Raw genomic sequence first — 21,446 nt, forward strand, 5'->3', positions numbered from 1 at the left:
ATCCAAACGTATAATGAATTTTAAATAGCATTTCGAAAATAAAATTGGTTCTGTGTTACATAATTTATTCAGATCATCAAATTACTTTTTGAACTAAATTAAACTATGATTAAAATTAATTTCTATGATTTTATAGCGCTAAAACATGAGCTTATCTTCAATACAAGCATTTTCACGTATTTCAATGTGCACTGTGAACAGAATTATTGATTACATTAACACATTAAAAAACATGTTCTTTACGAGGGTAGAAATGGTCATGTAATTCAATCTTTTTAGGTAAAATAATATTAAGTTTTTCTTCCTAATATGAAAAAGTAAGTTTTGATTTTCTCAGAGAAAACTTTCAAAATCTGTTTATTATCTGAATTGGAACCTCCGTTCAATACAGCAGAATACAGAATGGGGTTTTAATAATTAATAATAAATCGATGTATTTATTACTTTCCTCTTGCAAAATCTATCTCCTTTGTTAAACCTCTAAGTTTCTCATATGCTACCTGCTGTTTGCTTTTCACGCTTACTGCGCAGCCGCAGCATCAGTTTCCGAGATGGCGAGTCAACGGGAAAAGACTTTCAGAGTGCTCCGTCTTGAGTTGTCCAGATATATAGTTTCAGCGCAGCCTGAGTTTCGTGAACGTTTTTTAGTGCGCTGTCCCGCCAGAAATTTCACTGCCCGTTTTTCTTCGATCAAGAAACTGTGATCGGTGACTCATTTCTAGACATGCTAAAAACCTGGTTGTTACCCTAGCTTAACACCAATTATGATGATCACATTTTGCAAATGGACGGTGCTCAGTCCCATATTCATAGGAATGTACAAGAGTTTCTTAATCATGTTCTTCACCAACGCTGGAATGGAAGTGCTGCAACAGCAGGCAACGACATTCTCCACTGGCAATCCCATTCGCCAGATTTAACACTATTCAATTTCTTTCTTTGCGGATTTGTTAAAGACTGAGCTTACGTACCGCCAATGTGTCCCTTCAGGAAGTTTGTGACTGGCTAAAGCATGCACTGCAGATTGTCACCGCGGACATGCTATACCGAGTATGGGAAGAATCTGATTACCGTGAAATGTGTGTCGTGTGGCCGAGGGTGCACATATTGAAGGATTGTGATTAATGCATCAAAGACAAGAACAATTGTCACTATTCATTTATAAACGACTCGTATTTCCCGTCCCTAAAGATCAGAAACTTCCAATTATCTCATTATGCAGTATTGCGAGGATAATCCCAAAGTACAAACGAAATTATTTGAATTTTATTAAAAATTTTTATTTTAAATGTGCGTACCTTGAGCTAATAACCAACAGCTGGACATTATCATTGCAGCGGTAGACAATAATAATCTCTCACAGCAACACTTTGCCGCAAGATCTGCATTCATAATTCATTTGTTTTAATCATTGCTTGAATATGTATTTCAATTTGGGAACAATATGTTTGGTATTTAGGTGAATGCAAATTTTCGTATTAGTTTTGAAAGTCTAGTACCTATAATTACTAGATTTCATTCTCAGCGATGACCCTATTTTCACAGAATTAAATTAGCAAAATAGAGTTTCAAAATAAGAAGTTTTTTTTTTTTTTTTTTTAATTTTTTTTAGTCCAAAGGGGTTTGGTCCCAGAAGGGCTATAGTTTTTGTTTTGCGATTTTGCCTTGGTTCGCTATAAATGTCCGTTTCACTTTTCAAACTGTTGCCGCCAAATGTTAGAATCCTGCATTATATTAAATAATGAAAATCTGCATAAATGTATGTATATTTCTCGCATTGTGACAAAACAACGGTGCATAGAGCCATCGAATTTTGAATGACGTAATCCTACTTCGAATATGGGCATGTGGAAGCCCAAATTTGAAATTTGTAATTTGTTTTATTATCGATTTCATATTTTGTAAAAACTTTAACGAATTTTTGATTAACAAACTCAAGGATTTCAACGCGAGAAATGGCAATGTTTTACCGAAAAAACATTTTTATCTCCAGCGCGCGAGACTGTATCGGAAATTCTAAAGATAGGCTCAATTTAAAATTGTTTTGCGATATTGCTCTTGAGCTGAATTTTATGGTTTTAGTGATATTTAATAAATAAAGGTAACAGACAAAATGTTAAAAAAATGCCCCTTTGGACGTAATTTAAAAACTTAAAACTTTCAGCTTTTCTTTTTTTATATAATTTAATTGTTTTTTTTTTTCTACTATCAAAAATCTTCTCTGCTAACGTCCAAGCGTGCCAAGCAAATTATTCTAATTTTCGCATTCAGTATCTGGTATACGTTAAACGAACTTCTATTTTGCTGTTGCCATTTATTAATTAAATTATTGTTATTAGTTATAGAAAGAAAATATATATACAATTTTTTTTAAATATGTACTAAAGATTGCCATAAATTACTAATATTTAATATAAGGTCACCTTAGCTAGAAAACTGCATAGAATGTTTTATTCCTGCAACAATAGTTTTGAAAGTGTAATTAAACTGCATCATTCTCCTGCTATTAGTTTTTTGCATCAGGTATAAATATTTTAATAGTGTTTCTTATTAAATAGGAATATGATTGAAACAAACTAAAAATATGTCTCTAAAGTAAAATAGTAATGTAATTGTTAAACTCGTTTTCTCCCATACACAGATTTTGACACATGGGAAAATCTGAGTACCATATATTAGAATCAACTAACGCGAAATACGCATATGAAATAAAATTCCTGTTAGATTTTATTCTAATTTTAGAATTAGCTTTGTTTTCTAAAATTAAAATTCTTTTCTAAATTGTTGTTGCAAAGGAAACTTCAAATAACGCTTCACTGAACATAAGATAATCTCTATAGAGTTGAAAGAAATTATTCTTCGAGTTATTCTGCACCTCAACCTTGAGGTGATCTATGATACAAATACATAAATGCCTTTCTCCTGTATGGTATTCAAATTTAGATTAACCATTAACAAAAATAAGCAAATGATTAGGACATTAAATAAAAGTTGTACCACACAAAGGGTTACAGTGACTCAGAAAAGGAGGCACCAGAAACATTCTTGAATTCCCGGTCTTTACCATGGAACAAATGCTGCAGCTAAGTCAAAACAGAGAGAGAAGGAATGGGGGAAAAACTGGTGGTAAATATATATGGGGACACCAAAGTCTTTTTAGATCCTCTAAGTCTTAAGTAGGCCCTGATTGTGTTGTCGTGCAATGGTCAACACATACCATAGCAAATTGCAACAACAAATGTCAAAACGGTAAAACGAATGCAATCTGCCCTTGTATGGCCATGTAAATGTTCTTGTTAACATCCTAAAAAGCTCCCGAGACGGCCTCTTGAGGCCTCAGGGAGTTGTTCCTGGTTAGTGGAGGGCGCGGGACACATGCCTGTTTACCTCTGTTAGACATCAGGCGTCCCCGTCCTCCGTTACCAACCAACCAACCAATGGTCAACACAACGATTTGGAAATTTGAAAATATTTATGAATAGTTTTTCTCTGTATATCTTTGGTTTCATATTTTAATTAATGAAAAAACATAATATTTATATAGTTACTAATTAAAGAACTATTGATGAAGAGGTAAGAAAATATAATTAGACATTCAGAACAGAAAAATATCCCCCATACGCTGCAAAAAATGCTTGAATCCTTTAAGATACTTCATCGCAATTTCATTCTTCGTTGTTATGACATTGCAATTTTGCTCAAACTTCAGTGCGAATATGCAAAATTGCTTCACACTTTATTGCAATTTTAAGATTCTAGAAATTTATTTTTATAGTTGCATTATTTATATTCGTAATGTACTTCGCTGTGAAATAGACAGTATAAGAATAATTGTTTATAAAACACAGCAGAAAGACACTGCCATTTCAAGATTATATAGTGCCTAACTTTAATTATGTAGTTTCTTCCCTAAAGTTATTACGATTTCAGTCGAAGTCTCGTGGCTTGGATTTCTACTCTTTACAAATATCGGTAGAGTTTACAGGCAATAATTAAAACCTGCATTTAGGAAAACACCAGCGTACTTGAATTTCTTATTAATTTTAACGACAAGAATCAAGCAGCATTAAAATGATATATTGCATTAGACCTAGGGAAGTGCTACTACTAATTGGAGCTATCTTGTTTAATTTTATTCCCAAGATTCTTCTTTCTGCATTTAAAAATTTGCCTGTTGATGTTCAGAAAATAGTAACTTAGCTTAAAACTAATTTCGGAAAGTTCTCGTTAACGTAGTGATGTGTACATGCAGTTTTAATTGTGATATTTATCTTTAATAAAATCTTGCGAAAGTGCACCAACGTGCCCAACGGAGCAAAAGTTTTGCTAAATTCCTCAATGGCAAGAGTTCTGAAGAAACAGAAATAGTAAACTCGGAATCAGTTATTCGAGTTTAGTTAAGGATGTATTGTATTCTTCGTATAAAATTCGAAATCAAAATGGCTCGTTATTTTGGTGAGATGTTTTAACGCCAAGAAAAGCTTTTTTTTCTGCTTGGATACATCCAAACATATTTCCTTTGTGCTTTCACAAATATTCTATTAATATTTCATATCTTTAAGAAAAGCTTGAATTTACTTCATGAAAAGCATTTAAGAATTAAAGTAATTAATAAATTAGAATTAAAGTAAAGTAGGCACGATTTAAGTATAATAACTATGTTACTGGTTCTCAATTTTTTTTTCCGCCTATGTTAACTTTTTCTTCATCGCTCTGTCCTAAAAATAGCGCTGTAAGTCTAAACTGCGTCATTCAAATTATATTACGTAACCCTTAATGCAGATGACTCTTGACCAATCACCAAATTGCAAACCAAAACTTTTCTCTTCGCGTGCTTCCATCTTGCATAACTACGCAATTCAGCTTTACTAGCTACTGTGCTAAGATGTAATTCCGCTGGCTTGCTTTCTATCTCAACAATATCAAAATGTAAATCTTCTGTGGAAAGGCACGACTAGAGTGCCAAGTGATTATGGCCACAAACATCAATTGCAAATAAAAACGGAGTTAAAACTGTCTCGAATGCCAAGTTCTTTAGATATTACCAAGTTAACATTATTAGCATACTACGCAATCAAATTTCTTCTTCAATATGGAACTAATTACGCATCGAGACTGCTCCGGCTTTTCCTTGCTCTTATTATTATTTCATATATACACTGGTGTGCAAAAATTAAGGACGAGACGGTTTTTTCAACATAACTTTGTACAGAAGCTTTCCAAATCAACACATTTAATACCGTAAGATCCCCAATACGTAAGGACATGAGTAATGTAAGCAACACTTACTAAAAGAGAAATATTAGGGATAAAAACAAGCTTTATTGAAAGCGTAGCATGGAGCGCAATGCGGCTGAAGGCCGAAACATCCCTGTGATGGGTGTCCAGCAAGAAACATCCGGTCTTTAATAGGGGATATAATCCTCCCTGACTGCTAGGCAAGTTTCACAGCTTCTGCCAATGCTGAGAATGAAGGTGTCAATGAGTTGTTGAGCCATTGCTGCCCATTCGTCTTGCAGCGCCAATCGAAGCTCCAGAATCGTTACTGGTGGTAAGGTACGAGCTGCCAAGCGTCTGCCTAGAAAATCCCATACATGCTCGATGGGATTGAGATCCGGAGATCGTGCAGGCCAATCCATACGTTCAATATCCTCACTCTCTAAGAGCTGTTCGGCAGCTACTGTGCGATGACATGGTGCATTGTCGTCCATGAAAAGAAACTGCGGACCCATAGCGCCTCTAAAAAGAAGCACATATGGAAGAAGAATCTCGTTGCAATAACGGGTCCCGTTGACTGAACCTGCGTCGAAGATGTGAAGGTCTGTACAACTACCAAGCATGATGCCTCTCCAAACGAGAACACCGACACCTCCATACCTGTCCCTTTCAATGATGTTCGAGGGATGATTGCGGCTTCCCCGCTCTCTCCAGATGAGTATGCGATGAGAATCGCTACTCAGACTGAATCTGCTCTCATCTGTAAAGAGTACTCGTCCCCATTCATTGTCTCTCCAATTCCAGTGTTCCCGGCACCACAGAGAACGCCTTCTCCGATGGGCAGGCGTTAGAGGTACACACCGTACAGGGCGTCGTACAAACAGACCACCACCGTGCAGTCTTCTGGCCACGGTAAAACGCGATATCGGTCGTCCAGTCGCCTGTGTCGTGTGTCTAGCGATTTCTCCCGCTGTCTGCCGCCTGTTTCTTCTTGCCGGTAAGGCAATATGCCGGTCATCTGTGGGTGTGGCTCCTCGTGGACGACCACTACTAAACCCCCGGATAGCTGTTCCTGTAGTTTGAAATTGTCTCCAAAGTCGTGAAACGCTGTTGTGAGCAATTCCGAACTCTGCAGCCACACTTGTCACACTGCGGCCTTCCTCCAACTTCCCAATGATTCGACCTCGGGTAAAAGCATCCAGATGTCGTCTACCAGATTGATTATTCGCCGTTTCTCGCCGTTTCTTGTGATTTTAACTGCTATACGGCGTGCAATTTCTTTGCCAGAAATACTGATCTTACACCGACAACATGCTTTATACTACTGTCAGACACTCCCCCATTACGTCTACCTGCATATCTGCGCATGTGCTACCATACATCACCTTACTTAATCTCCTGATTGGTCTTTCTGTCCGTTCTGCCTCTTCGTTCAGCTGATATGCTAATTTTTCGACTTCGTCCTTAATTTTTGCACACCAGTGGAGAGAGAGAGAGAGAGAGATAGATATATTTAGATACATATACGTACATTTATTCAGATTTAGGTTATTTTTACGTGTTTATAAATTAGACAACGAAAATCATATAAAATGCTTGCCAATATCAAAATTTAAATATAAACAGCTTTTATGTTCATAAACCAAAACTGAATACTTAATAGTTAAACAAAGAGGTGACCGCATTTCTCCTCACCCCTCGAACTATGAAGTTTGTTGCTTGTGGGAATTGCGCCCCCTTTTAAGTGAGAACTCACGAACCATATTTCATTGTGACTATTTTCTTATTTGATTATGTATTTGTAATCATTTCAAAGATTCATTTAAACTTTTCTATTTACGAATTTATTAAAGCAGGATATTTTAGTTCTTTCTCTTTAATGTTGCAGACTCAACTTGCATTGCTGTATGATTCAATTAGCATTCTCAGTGAAGCTTTGAGAAGCATGAATGAAACAATCAGATTCACCAGCAGATCTTGCTCTAAATTACAACCATGGTCGCAAGGTCGGTTTTTGCTCAACTACCTCAAAACAGTGAGTACTTCTCATTATATAGCATATTTTATGTAATAATATTTGATAGTTTTTCAACGGATATTACTGAAATCGAAACATATTATACATATATTTCCCATTTTACCTGCATTTTATCCATTATTTTTAAGTGTATACTCTAAAATACGTGAATGCTATAGAACATTTAATTTCCTTAAAAATTTATAAATTATTTCGGAAATAAAAGCTTTGTAATTTTCATATTTTTATGCGGTCATTTATTTCGCAGGAAGAAAACACCTTTGTATAAAAGGTCTCCATCATGTTATTTGTAACCTTAAAATTAAAAGCTGAAATGACACATTTCATATAAGTAAACACGGATTTAATGAGCAAGTACCGATGTAAATTCTCATGTAATGAGTGAATTGCAATGAATGTAATAGTAAGTAAATATAAATTGTGACGGTCATTAGAATTCTTCAAGCAGAAAAAGTGAAAAATGTGTAGTACCTTCACGAGAGCTTAAAGTCCCAAATTTCCGATGCTTGCCATGCATGCGTTCCAATGAAAACACTAAGGCCACGTGGGGAAGACATGGAAAATACCTTACATTTTTCCCACCTAACAGGCGACTGGGGAGTACTCATTCACCAAATCTTGGTGACGAAGAATTGCCTTCTAGTACCCTCTAGTTTGGGCACCACTATAGAGCATATTTATATTTTCTTCTTCAATCCACAAGGCTCTAGCTGTGCACGAAACCACACAGTAAGGAGAAAATACTTTCAAAATGAATTCGCTTAATACTGACCGATTATACTTAAATACTCATTGATAATTTAAAAAGAACAGTCTACAGACATGGCGCCTGTATCCAAAGTGCCGTCTATCTTTTTTCTATCCGAATAGTATTCAATAATTTACTTATAAAAAACAAATTCAGCTGAAATTGTTATATTATTTTCAACATACTCTTCCTGGATTTCAACACCCTTCTTCTATTTCGATTCGAGTAAGGGGATTTTATCTCTATAAAGGCCGCATGTCCGTAGTCAGGACATTCAGTCATTATTGCTTTGAGATCATTATTGGAGGGATATCGTCATGCAAAAAAATAAAAAGTGATCAAAAGGACCTGAATCCGGATCGTCGGGTGAATGATTAAGGAACCGGAATTCTAGTGTCCAATATTAACATGAGTCATATAACAATTTTACGTTGCCATTAAAGAGCAATACGTTAATTTGTAATTTTCTGAAGAATTACTTATTGATGAAATCCCTTAGTTCTTGATGCTAATATAATATTATTCAGTAAAGGTAGACTTGGTTGGTATGAAAGAGTACCAACATAATATCTGTCGAAAAGAAGGTATCAATTTTCAAACTCATCTTTGCATGGTTTACATTTTCAACTCTAATAGTTTTTCAAATCACCGCGAATGAAATTTCTCTGGTTTAACCTTACGAAATGTAAATGCAAGTCAATATTCCTTGAATATTCATCACGAACGCCTTCTTCAACTTAGACAGATAGCCCTTGAATGCTTTTTCATAATCTAATTGATTGAATTTTTAAACTTGATGATACGTTTACTTCTAATGAATAGTATTTTTCAGATGTCAGGAAATAGGCCACCGCCGGATCTGCTCGGTGGTGTCATCGCCGGTCACAGTTATTATGAAAAACCATCTGAATTTATCCAAATAATTCTAAATAATTCTCTACACATTTCCATGAAGTAAATTATATAATCTTATCAGCATTATTTGTATCCATCGACAACTTATTTTTGACATTATGAAAAGCTCATGGATAACCAATGCAACTGCAGCAACTTAAAACACCTTATGGGACTTATGGATTATTCATAATTTAATTCTCAATAATAAAAGAAGACGTTACTTTGTTGTTGCGAAGCTTAGTTTCTCTATATTGGCAACAAATCCACTATTATGATAAGTTTCAAATGTGAACAGACATGCTGCCATGGTAATCAGAAATTAGGATTACCCGCACTTAAAACTTTTAAATTGTTAAAAATTTCACAATTATTGCATGCAGGTTAAGTAAAGGCATAAAAATCTTAACCAGAACAATAATTCAATCATTTTTAAAACAAACAATGCACAATTTACAAATATATAAAGAAACTGAGCTCACTCAGCCGAGTAACAGAGTGGATATATATATATGTATTTATGTACTTTTGTGCGGCCGATTGCAACCAAAATAGGAGGTGCACATCTACATTTTATAGTAATCCTACGTACAAAATGTCAACGTTCTGAGGCTACTCATTTTTTAGTTAAGCCAGATAAGTACGTACGTAAAGATGTCACAAAAAATCTCTTCAGAATTATCAATCAGTTGTAGGATTTTCCTGATTTTTCATAACAAATTTGTTTTAAGTTTGATACCTGTTCTAGACTTCTCAACTTCCCTTCACATTCTCTCGTCATGATGTAAATTTAAAGTTAAGTGAAGTGCTTATTTAAATGTGTGAATATCTCAGTTTAGTCAGAGCGTCTTTCGCTAGCCAAGCGTACGTTTCGCTGTTCGCTAGTAAGCCTGTAACGTTGCGCGCCTCCAACTTGCACGCAACCAAGGGGTGACTGTAAAAACTGGATAAAACACAGAGTCTTGTAAAGGGTGTAAGTCCCTTTTTATTCAACGTAATAAATTACAATTGCGTGCTCTTGACGCTCACAGACTGCGCCAACTCGGCGGTCAAATAAAAATAATAACCTGAAAAGAACTTAAAAATAAGACTCTAACTACGAGGCTCTCTAAAATAACTAACTCACCGCGTTTTACAATACCGCTGCTAATTCCGCAGACTTGAAGCTCACTTGAACGATTAACACTACTTCCCGCCAAGCACATAGGCCGAAACGCGGGGTTCTTCAATTTCTCGCTCACTACCTCCGCGCTCGTGAAGTAAGAATATCACACACCGAACTCGTTTCCTATCTATTTAAATCATAATACTTCCGCTGATAATTTGAATTCTTGCTCGTTCTACTAAAATTTACATATTCTGGCATTGGCAGTTCCAGGGGAAAGTAAGGCTTGACAGGAAAGATAGTTTAAACTTAAAATAAATGTTAGTTAAAATAAATATAAACCCTACATTTGCCGCTGCCAGAATTTGGAAAACTTGGAAGCAGGTCCTACAAACGACCTGTTGTATGTTTCTCTAATTCTGAACTAACTGGCGAGAACCTCGTTTACACAAAAAAAATCTTATGTAACAAATTGTATACTAAAATTCTGTTGATCGTTATAAAGCTCTCTTCTTACAGCAACTTTTCCTGGACTTCATCAATCAATCTTGGTCTTTCCTTCCAGCATCTGGAAGGAATAAGTATCAGTATCTTTCTAAATACATTATAATTTAAACTTTCTTGACACAATAAATTTTTGTTTTTAACGATTCGTTTTTCTTAGTTATTGCTTACTTCACATTCATTCAATTTTTCAAGCATTAATTTAACTTTACCCTGGCTCTCCACCGTGTGTGGTGTCAAAATTCGTGTTTTAGTCTTACAACACTTCCCCTAACCACCATGATTTGTTAGAATTCAACGACCAAATAGACACACCTTACTCGACATTCTACAACTCAATGAGCTACTTTAATATTCTTGAAAATTCAAATGTAGGTGGAGAACCCTACAAAACACATTCATTCTAACTTCCCCCTCATTCATCTTTAAACATGCAGGCTTTCGCTCTAAAGCATGACTTTCTCTACAATTTAATACTTAAATTTTGACTTCATTGCTTTTAAGCATTCACTTTTAGCATCTACAATTTTATGCTTCTAGACTAAATTCTACTTTTACATAACATTCAAGTATTTACGTACATTTACAAAATTCTAATACATATGATTTTTACAATTTACCATAAAATGAATAAGAGAAAATAATTTTTTACTTTACTCATTCTTCGCCAAGCTGGCGGCACTGAAACTAAAATTCTTATTAGTACAAGAATACGAAGTTATTTTTATCTTCCGCCAAATTTTGGCTTTAACATAACAGAATTAGTCTTTCGACCAACAGAAAATGCTTGTTTTTAGCTTTTACACTTAAAGAAAATAATACTTTTGCCTTAGCTAAATAAAGTAAAACAAAACTAAGTCTCAACCGAGACATATTGACTTTCGTCAAAACATAGAACTTCGTACTTATGCATAACATTTCGGAACAAAAGAGAAAAAAAAATATAGAAGGTTTTAAGTTATCTTTGAGTTTTCGATGCTTGAAACTCCGTCATTCGTTTTTGGCAAAATTGGTCCCAAGTTAGAGGTTTCATGGATGTTAATCTTCTCCTTCTTGATCTCCGAGTGTCGTCCACATTGCTTTTTCTTTTGCGTCCTCTACATGCTGGCCTCTTGGCGGAGTAATCGTCTGGTGGTTGGCATTTCCGTTTTTCCCTGGGACGGCTGGTCTTGACGTCCTCCGGTCTGGAGTCCTTCTTGAATTTCTTCTGTTCCTCGTATTTTTGTGCCTCCTGTTGCCGTTTCAGTTTCCGGAACGGCGGCCTTGCTGGCACCTGACTCTGTGGCCGTGCGCGCGTTCTCCTTGATGTGTAATTTCTCCTGCTATCCTTTGTAGGTGGTGTTTTTCTCTTTACCACGGTTTCTTTACCCGGTTCATCTGCATTCTTGTTTTTCTTAAACGCTGGAGTTTGAAAATTATTTTTTCTTTTTGATACCGACGTCCGGGTTGTAGAAGGGCTAGGTCTCTCTTCAGTTCTCTGTTTCTTGGGTGGTGGAATAGTTGTTATCTCTGGACCTTCTATTTCGTTTAGACTTGAGTCCTGCAAGAAACTTTTAAGGATTTCAAAATCATTTGGATTATAGTATTTTTTCACCTGGTCGGGACTTGCTTTACAGATTTCCCCTCTTTCGTTCTTAAGATATAATACTACTCCTTTGATTTCCTGAATTACATAGGGGCCTTCAAACTTTGGAGCTAGCTTTGCCGTAAAATTGTCTGTTGCACTTGATAAAGAAAATTTCCGCTTCAATACTTTATCCCCAACTTTAAAATCTGCTTCACGGCGTTTTCTATCATAATATATTTTCTGCCTATTTCTTGCCGTATCCGAGGTTTTTAGAGCCTGATCAATCAGCTTTTGCACATCTTTATGTTTAAACTCCTGCTCTCTTTGTTGCACAAAGAATAATTTATCTAAAGGCGTAATTAATTTTCGGCCTAAGAATAATTCTGCTGGAGTTTTTCGTAGTATCATGATTTGCCGTTCTTAAAGCATAAGCTAATTCATTTATGTAGTCATCCCAGCGCTTGTGATGTGTGCTCACGTAACTGCGAATTATTTTTACTATGTTTTTATTAACTCTTTCTGCTATGTTAGCCTGTGGTCTATACGGAACCATTTTGATATGGCGTATGCCAAGTCCATTGCATATGTTTTCAAATATTTGATTAATAAATTGTTTTCCGTTATCGCTAATGACTTTTATCGGTGCACCGTATTTTAAAATGTATCTGTGTAAGAATGCATCTGCGACTGTTTTGGCTGACGCGCGTTTAAGTGGAACAATTTCTGTCCATTTTGAAAAATGATCTACTATTACTAAAAGAAAACGATTTTTATTTAACTCGCTCTGGGGGAAGGGACCTAGAAGATCTATGCCTAAAATTTCATTCGGAAATGTAGCGCGAATGCTATTTAAGTACCCGGCCGGGCTGTAATTAATATCATTTATTAACTGACATTGATTGCAGGACCTGACATACGCCGTTACTATTTTGTATAATTGCGGGAAATATACCGCCTCGCGTACCCTTTTTAAAGTCTTTCTGACCCCTAAATGGCCGGCTGTTTTTGCTTCGTGCAACTCCTTCAAAATGCTTAATCGAAGCGAGGCTGGGATGACTGGTTTATACTCAAGATTTTCGTTTGTTGTTTTCGTATAGAATAAAAAATTATTTATTATTTCATAGTTTTTTGCTCTATTTCTTATCGCATCGATATCTGTGTGCTCGAAGCTTTCGGGGTCTTTCAAATAAGCATAGATATTTCCAAATTTAGGATCAGCTTTCAGTTCAGTAATAACCGTATCTCTAGAATCTAAAATTTTTGAAGTCAACACAGCGCATTTAAGTTCATTTCCTTCATCGTCCAGTTTTATACGAGAAAGTGCGTCAGCTACATTGTTTTCCTTACCCGGTGTATATTTTATTGTGATATTATATTCTTGGAGTTTTAAAGCCCATCTTATTAACCTGGGCGTTAGGTTTTTCCCCAAGTAAAGTCTACCAACAGCCGCATGATCCGAAAAGACTGTTACTGGCGATTTGCCAAAATAAACTCGAAATTTGTGTACACCCATTAATACGGCTAATGTTTCTCTTTCTGTAGCTGTATAATTCCTTTGTGTCTGATTCAATGTTTTACTAAAAAATGCCAGAGGATGGTTATTTTGCATAAGAACCGCACCTATCACATAGTCTGACGCATCTGCTGCAATTTCCAGGTTTTCGTCCCCCTCCGGGAATTTTAAAACAGAGGCATTAATAAGCGCTTCTTTTAATCTTTTAAAAGCTGTGTTAGCTTCAGCTGTCCATGTAAATTTACCCTTTTTTCTTTTGATTACTAAGAGCGGTTCAACAATATTAACGAAATCTTTTATGAAAGATCGATAGTAAGAACATAACCCAAGGAAGGAAGAAAGTTTCTTGGCGGTGTTGGGCGGTGGGAAATTCTTAATAGCTTTTATTTTTGAATCTTGCGTTTCTATACCCTTTTGCGAAATTTTATAACGGAGATATTTAAGTTCTTTAGTTGCGAACTTGCATGTTGAGGCGTTAATTGTAAGACCGGCCTCTTTTAATAATTTAAAAACTTGTTCTAGATCATTAATGTGTTGTTCCAACGTACTACTCGTTATAATTATATCATCTAGATAAATTAAAGTTGATTTTCCTAGGACAGGCTTTAGAACAATGTCCATAGCTCTCTGGAATGTTGATGGGGCCCCACACAACCCAAAAGGCATGCGTAAAAATGCATAAGTGCCCGATTTTGTTATAAACGCGGTTTTATGTATATCTTCGGGTCTCATAGCTATTTGATAGTAGCCAGACGTTATGTCCAAAGTAGACATATATCTTGTCGATTTGATCTGTCTAATGATCTCGTCTATAACCGGCAAAGGGTAAACTGGAAATTTGGTAATACTATTTAGTTTTCTGTAATCGATAGCAAACCTCCAAGCCCTTTTATCTGAAGGAGGAAACTCGTTCTTTTTCCTACACAGTACGACTGGACTCGCGTACTCACTATTTATGGGCGTTATTATTTTATTCTTTAACATCTCCTGAATATGTTCTTCGATGATTACGTCTTTTTGTTTGTCATACCGATAAGGTTTAGTCCTACAAGGTTTTTCGGCATTTAATTGAATCTTGTGCGTAAAATTTGGCAGTTTCCTGGTTTTTCTGAAAACAAATGAGTAAAATTACTCACCACTTGCTGTATTGCTTTCCTTTCATGGTCATTCAGATGGCTAAGGTCCACTTGAGGTGTCTCCACAGGTTCCACCACCCTCTGGTTCATCTCCAACACCACGGAACTATCTTGAAAATTTAATTTGGCCCTCGCGGCCCTTAAAAACTCCATACCTAAAATAAGAGAATGTTGCAGATCTTTCACCATAAAAATTAATACTTTGAGACTTTCCTCTTTTACCTGTAAGTTTAATGATAATTTCCCGATGCAGTGACATGTTTTTCCTTGCGCCGCTATAATTTCCGTATTTTTGGTTTTAAATAATCGTACCCTATAAAAATTCTTTTTGAAGAAATTTTCACTCATAAAATTTCCTTCTGCTCCTGTATCGATGAGGGCTTCTACTGGTACATCGCCAACCAGGACTTGTATAATTGGTAGCTGTGAGTTTCTTACGATGACCGTATTTAAATGTCTATTTGAGGGTTGTTTTAAAACTTCCGGGGTCTGGACCCTCACTTTCACAGGCCCCTCTACTCGTTTAAAGCTTTCCTTTCAATCTGTGTCTTCTGGGTACGCGGATGTTTATTTTCAAATTTTCTTTTTGGGCCTTGACCTTCGAGTTTCAATACGTTAGCTTGATAGCTCTTTCCCCCATAAGAGCGATTTCCATTTCTGGTTTCCTCATTTGAAGATTTCCTTCGGGTACTTTGAGAATATGTTTCCCCTCTCGCTTTTTCCGCTATTCTGCGATTTTGAAACTTCACCGCCAATTCGAAGAGTTCCTGCAATGTGCTTGGGTTTCTAATTTCAAAGTAGTCTTGAACAGCGGGTAACAATCTTGGTAATATTATTTCAATAATCTCCGCATCGGTTTTCTTCCCATACAGCATATCCGTTAGCTTGATTTTTCGCAGAATAAAGTCCGTCAATTCTGTTATATCCCGTTGGTAGAAACTATATAGCTCGGCTTCCAGCCGTGCGCGATCTTTCACTATGGGGAAGGCCTTTACTAACGATTTTTTGAAATTTTCAAATATATACGTCTGGCTTCCAAATTCCCCTAATAAAAATTTGCCTATATTTTTCCACCATAGCGCGGCCTGTCCTCTTAGTTCTGATGTGGCGATGGCAACATTTTGTCTTTCAGGAACAGGGTAGAGCTGAAAGTGGTTTTCTAGAGCTTCTAGAAATTCCGCCACCGAATTTTTTCCGTCGAAATGGACGTTTGGCTTGATTGACGCTCTCAAAGTCTGGACCAGGTATCCAAATCCTTCTAACTGGCTTGTCATTTCTTGGTGTTGTCCAGCGGCTTCCATCCAATTTTCGGCCATTTCAGTTCGATAAGTGTTCGGGCGCCAATGTAACGTTGCGCGCCTCCAACTTGCACGCAACCAAAGGGTGACTGTGAAAACTGGATAAAACACAGAGTCTTGTAAAGGGTTTAAGTCCCTTTTTATTCAACGTAATAAATTACAATTGCGTGCTCTTGACGCTCACAGACTGCGCCAACTCGGCGGTCAAATAAAAATAATAACCTGAAAAGAACTTAAAAACAAGACTCTAACTACGAGGCTCTCTAAAATAACTAACTCACCGCGTTTTACAATACCGCTGCTAATTCCGCAAACTTGAAGCTCACTTGAACGATTAACACTACTTCCCGCCAAGCACATAGGCCGAAACGCGGGGTTCTTCAATTTCTCGCTCACTACCTCCGCGCTCGTGAAGTAAGAATATCACACACCGAACTCGTTTCCTCTCTATTTAAATCATAATACTTCCGCTGATAATTTGAATCCTTGCGCGTTCTACTAAAATTTACATATTCTGGCATTGGCAGTTCCAGGGGAAAGTAAGGCTTGACAGGAAAGATAGTTTAAACTTAAAATAAATGTTAGTTAAAATAAATATAAACCCTACAAGCCTCTTGGTCTTATCAGATTAGTATCACACTAGTGAGATTCCTGTGAGTCCACTTCTTAAGCGTAACTTAAGTGCGCTCTTGCACTTTTTATTTCAGGTTTGACTTATATGATATTCTACGTTTTAGTTTCCACCGCAAGTTGATGGTGTCTTTGTAAACCAGGAAGTCCCTGTCTTTCTGTTAACTAGTTTGAATTAATAAAGGGTTACTTTTCAGGGTTTGAGTGAGTAGTTTTATTTACGCCTGTGCGAGAATTCGCCAGGTCCTTATAGGGTCTATTCTAGTTTATGTGGAACAAGAGAGACAGACTCTATACTGTTTTATAACTTTTTTGGGAGAAAAGAGTCCTTTATTCTGTCCTTAGGGACAGATGTCACGCATAAATATAATTAAATTGCATTCGATTGCGTCAAAATGGATATTTTCGTTTAAATATGATCCGGAATTTTTCGCATTTATAATACTTTCTTTTTACTTCGTACAAGGAAGCAAAAATGGCTGTTTTCATGTACAAAATATTGCAGCTGTGTATAGCACATCTTTTTTTATGTGGAAGTTCTGGGTTCAATTGAGAATGCTCGGTATGTAAGCCAATATTTATATGGATGCGTTATATTAATTCGAAAATTAAATACAAAGCATATGATAAAATATTTACAAAGTTTTCCGAAAGAATTCAGAAATGATTTTCGTATCCTTATAATCTTCATAATCACGGATATTAATTTTCCTTCGAGAGGAATTTGCTTACTAGTATAATTTTTGAGACTTTGCTTTATGTTATTCCTACTGTACGATTTTCATTAAGTGATAAACTATTCCTTGTTTCAGATTAATATGAATGCTGAGTTGGATGGGTGAAGTAATTAAATATGTATGTAGAAATCTGCATTGGATTTATTAAACAGCCAGTTAAAGGTTTCACTGCACATTCTTTAACTATTTTAATCGCTTCTTTGGTACACAGATTGTTTTATCTTTTACTTTAATAAGCCATTGTTTTATGCAATAAATTATCCGTATAATTTGGCAGCTTGCATACCATCACGAGATTTCTTTTCGCTTTCTATACATTACATTTTTTCATATTTCACTTTAATAAGTCGTTGTTTTATGCAATAAATTATTCGCATGTTTAACTATCCGCGTAACTTGACAGCTTGCATACCATCACGAGATTTCTTTTTGCTTTCTTTACATTACATTTTTCATTGGAAAATCACCTTGCTATGTCACAAGACATCTCGAGATCAATGTGTATATTTTTTTCATTTTGCTGATTTCGTATGCTGGTAAACAAAATATATTGTCTTTTTGTTAGAAATTAGTGTAGTCTTGTAAGTAAGTAATTATCTCGTCCAACCAGCAGCTGGAAGTTCCAGGTTGAAATCCCGAACAGTGTATAGGAGGAGTTTCTCATTTTCTGAGCTAAATAACCCAAAAGTATGCCGTGACTAAAAATATACTGGCCAATAAAACTTCAACGCATATTTCATATACTGGATCTCAGATTTCTCTCTTGCTCTTTAAGTGGGAAAGAATGCAAGGAATTTCGCATTCTGCTTGAACGCTCTCGTGATTTGAGTAGGTAGTTAACACTCCCAATCAGAATTTGAATGATCTACCGTTCGTATTCTGGCAACAGAATATCTAACGAAAAACTTCGAATTCGTTAGAAGAATATCTAACGAAAATGTAATGGCCTCTACAGTTTGAGAGAAATATTTGTTGCTAACCTCGTGCCGAAACGTTGTTTTGGAATAATTGCAAAGTTGTGTCTTGAATAAGTAATTCTTTTTCCTTCGAGGTATTTAAAAATATATTGCTGAAAAATTGTTGAGTCATTAGGTTTTTTTATGTCGGATCATGTGAAAAATGTACAGTGCCCTCGTCGGACCTCCAACCTGGAACTCTCAAATGCGCGCAGAATGTGCCACTGTTACAGCACAAAGACATGCGGTATGGAGGGAGAAAACATCTTTACATACTCCTTCTATTTTAAAGGTGGAATGGGGATTAGGGAATCCAGTCGCTTATTGCGCATTACCTTTTAGTACAAGCGCCATTGTAGAGTTATAAGGAATTTTTTTAATCCAATATTGCATAGAAAATGTGCAATGTCCCTCGCCGGGACTCGGACCTGGATTACACAAGTATGCGTCGAGTGTACTACTGTTATACCACGAAAGCATGCTGTAAGGGAAAAAAAGAAGGATTAAAATGGAAGCAAACAGATAGAATTTGACATGGGTAACATGAATTGTTGCTTTACGTTTATACGCTCGTCAAAACCAAATTTGCCTGCTCATGAAATATGAGTCTATGTTCAGGAACGTCGCATCATTCCCAGCGACGGTGTACTTGTATTTTACAAGTAATGAAACTTTAAGAAAAAGAATGAACAAGTTTGAGGTATAGTGTATCGCTTCAGAAATGTTAAGAGCTAAATATATTTTAGAACCAAAGCAAAATTCAACCGATCCCTTAATTGAAGTTCAAGGAAAATGGTATGTTTACGGTAAACACTGACTATAGTAAATTTATTAAGATGAAACGATGCTTCCTCGATTTTCGAATAATTTTAGTGGAGAAATATAATACTTGCTGTCAGCTTGTCACCAAATATGCCTCGAAATAGAATGATTAATCCACGCCTTGTATGTCATTTTACGCTTCAAGCAATTTATGGGGGATATAAATTTTAACTTCATAGGAAAGATATGTTCGATCAGATACCACTGCGTTGATGTCTGGGTGTTTATCACAGTATTAAATAGCGTGTTAAAGTTTTTATCTTAAAATATATCCTCTTGCCAAAATAAAATATTCAGAAGTTTTTACTTAATTTTTAAACAAGCGCTTTTTAAAATTCGTAGTAAATTCATTTTTAAAATAAATGCCCTAGAAAAGACGATGATAGTGTTAATGTCAGAGATCATAATTGGCATATGTGATAGATCATATGTCTTCACTCGTCGTATATGTGAAGTTATTATTTAGCTTAAATTAGAAAAAAGTAAATTAATGAAATTAAGAAAAATTGTCAAATATTTTTGTATCAAAAACAATGCCCATGTATGTTGTGTATTATTATCGTTATTATGAAAATATTACAGCTAGAAACAGAATCACGACGTCAAAAGAAAAGTAACAAGTTTTTTTTAAATTGTTGTTCCTTATACTGCAAATTGTTTTATTAATTTTCGTGATATTTTGCTTACGTATTCTTCATGGTAGTATCTCATTTCAGTTTATTAAATAGAAATTTTTATTTATTCTACGTATTTTTTTGTTTCGTCTCTTCCTTAATAAATATTAAAAATTCTCTTAAAATCTTTCTTAATCTATGAAGCTCTTAAAAATTGGAAAAAGGATTAATAAGTGTTACAACAATATTAATAATAAATTTGGTTTACATTTTTATCTTATATATTTTGCAGCTATGACCCTACCCTTAGGCTTTGATACATAATTGTTAATATCTACTAAAAACACAGAGATTAATTGTGAAAAATGTGTGTTTGTGGCCAATTTTCTATTGTCGTTTTCTTCATCAAGCAAGCTCTTACACTTTACCTTTAATTCTTCCTTCGTAATAAAGCATCGCTAAAAACCGAATGATCCGAAAATAAGAGAAAAAGTAAAAATTCAATATTTTGAAAAATACAAACAAAGCAATATTCAGTTTTCATAATTCACCGAAAAAAATTGGTTATGTAACGCTATAGACTTCCACAAAAGAAATAGGGCCCAGAATGAACGGCTCTTAAAGCCGCACCTTGCTATCACCCTGCGATTTTCACAATCGCGTGTGGGTTCTGTATTGATAAGGCGGCACATTTGTGAGTATTTTCATTATAAGGTCTTTCTGCATGGTTTCGTGGTGCAACGGTAGCACATTTGGCGCGTATTCGAGAGGACAAGGCTCAAGTCTTGGTGAGGGCATTGCTCAGTTTTTATGTCTCCAGCATTAAAATAACTTAATGACTTTACAAAATTTCCAACCAGCGAGGCCGCTCTCGTTAATCATCAAGATGTTTGACAGCTACTACGCACTGCATTTCATCTGTCAGAAAAAGTCATTGTAGCCATGTATGGCTTACAATTACCTCTGCAGGTTTTTAAGTAATTTTTGTATACAAAAGGGAAAAATGAAAAATGGGCTTTATATTGACGGTAAAAAGAACTCTTAATACTGCCGTATAGAAATAGATAAAAAGTCAGAAACATGCAACATCGAATATCAAACTTCAAACTTAGGTAGTTGATACTGTATATTTTGTGGAAATCTCACATATGCCACTCAAAAACTTAGACCTTGCTATTTGAATCTGCACCTTGTTCCTTTTACAATTCAGTTTCTATTTTCCTGTTAGCTTTACTTCCGTACATATTTTAGAAATTCATTGACTTTCATTTTTCTATTTATGACTAATATTATTTTCATAATAATCTTATTTTTAATATTTTCGAATATTTTTCCCCATTCCTTTTTTAGTTAGTGTTTTAGTTAGTTTTATAGTTTCTTAGCTAACTATTAGAGTTTGTAAACTATTTCATCTCTGCGATGTTTCCTCTTCAAAGCGAATAACGGTACATATGATTTCATTAATGGTATATACAAATTTTATTATTATTAAAATATTTTAAAACTGACTTCTCACTTCTTCGATATGAGAGAAAATATATGAATGATGATACAAATTAAATAAAGTAAACATTTCAATACAGTTTTGCATGTAAAGTGTAGTTCCTCTTTTTCAAATGTATCATTTCTTGTTTAACTCACGGAAGAGATAAAAAGCCTTTGAAAAA

The 21,446-nt window shown here is 35.4% G+C and overlaps 1 protein-coding gene across 1 annotated transcript in view; it reads left to right on the plus strand.

Moving 5' to 3' along the window:
* Positions 1 to 21,446, plus strand: part of LOC118197896 (glutamate receptor ionotropic, kainate 2-like) — a 533,731-nt gene that overhangs the window by 306,744 nt on the left and 205,541 nt on the right. Inside the window, exon 7 of the mRNA XM_085809703.1 lies at positions 7,106 to 7,252. Coding sequence (XP_085665829.1) covers positions 7,106 to 7,252 — 147 coding nt within the window. The remainder of the gene's footprint in view (positions 1 to 7,105; positions 7,253 to 21,446) is intronic.

This window comes from Stegodyphus dumicola, chromosome 2, assembly GCF_044657685.1.
Source record: "Stegodyphus dumicola isolate Sdum_Otavi_A_Nest chromosome 2, ASM4465768v1".
Taxonomy (NCBI): Eukaryota; Metazoa; Arthropoda; class Arachnida; order Araneae; family Eresidae; genus Stegodyphus; species Stegodyphus dumicola.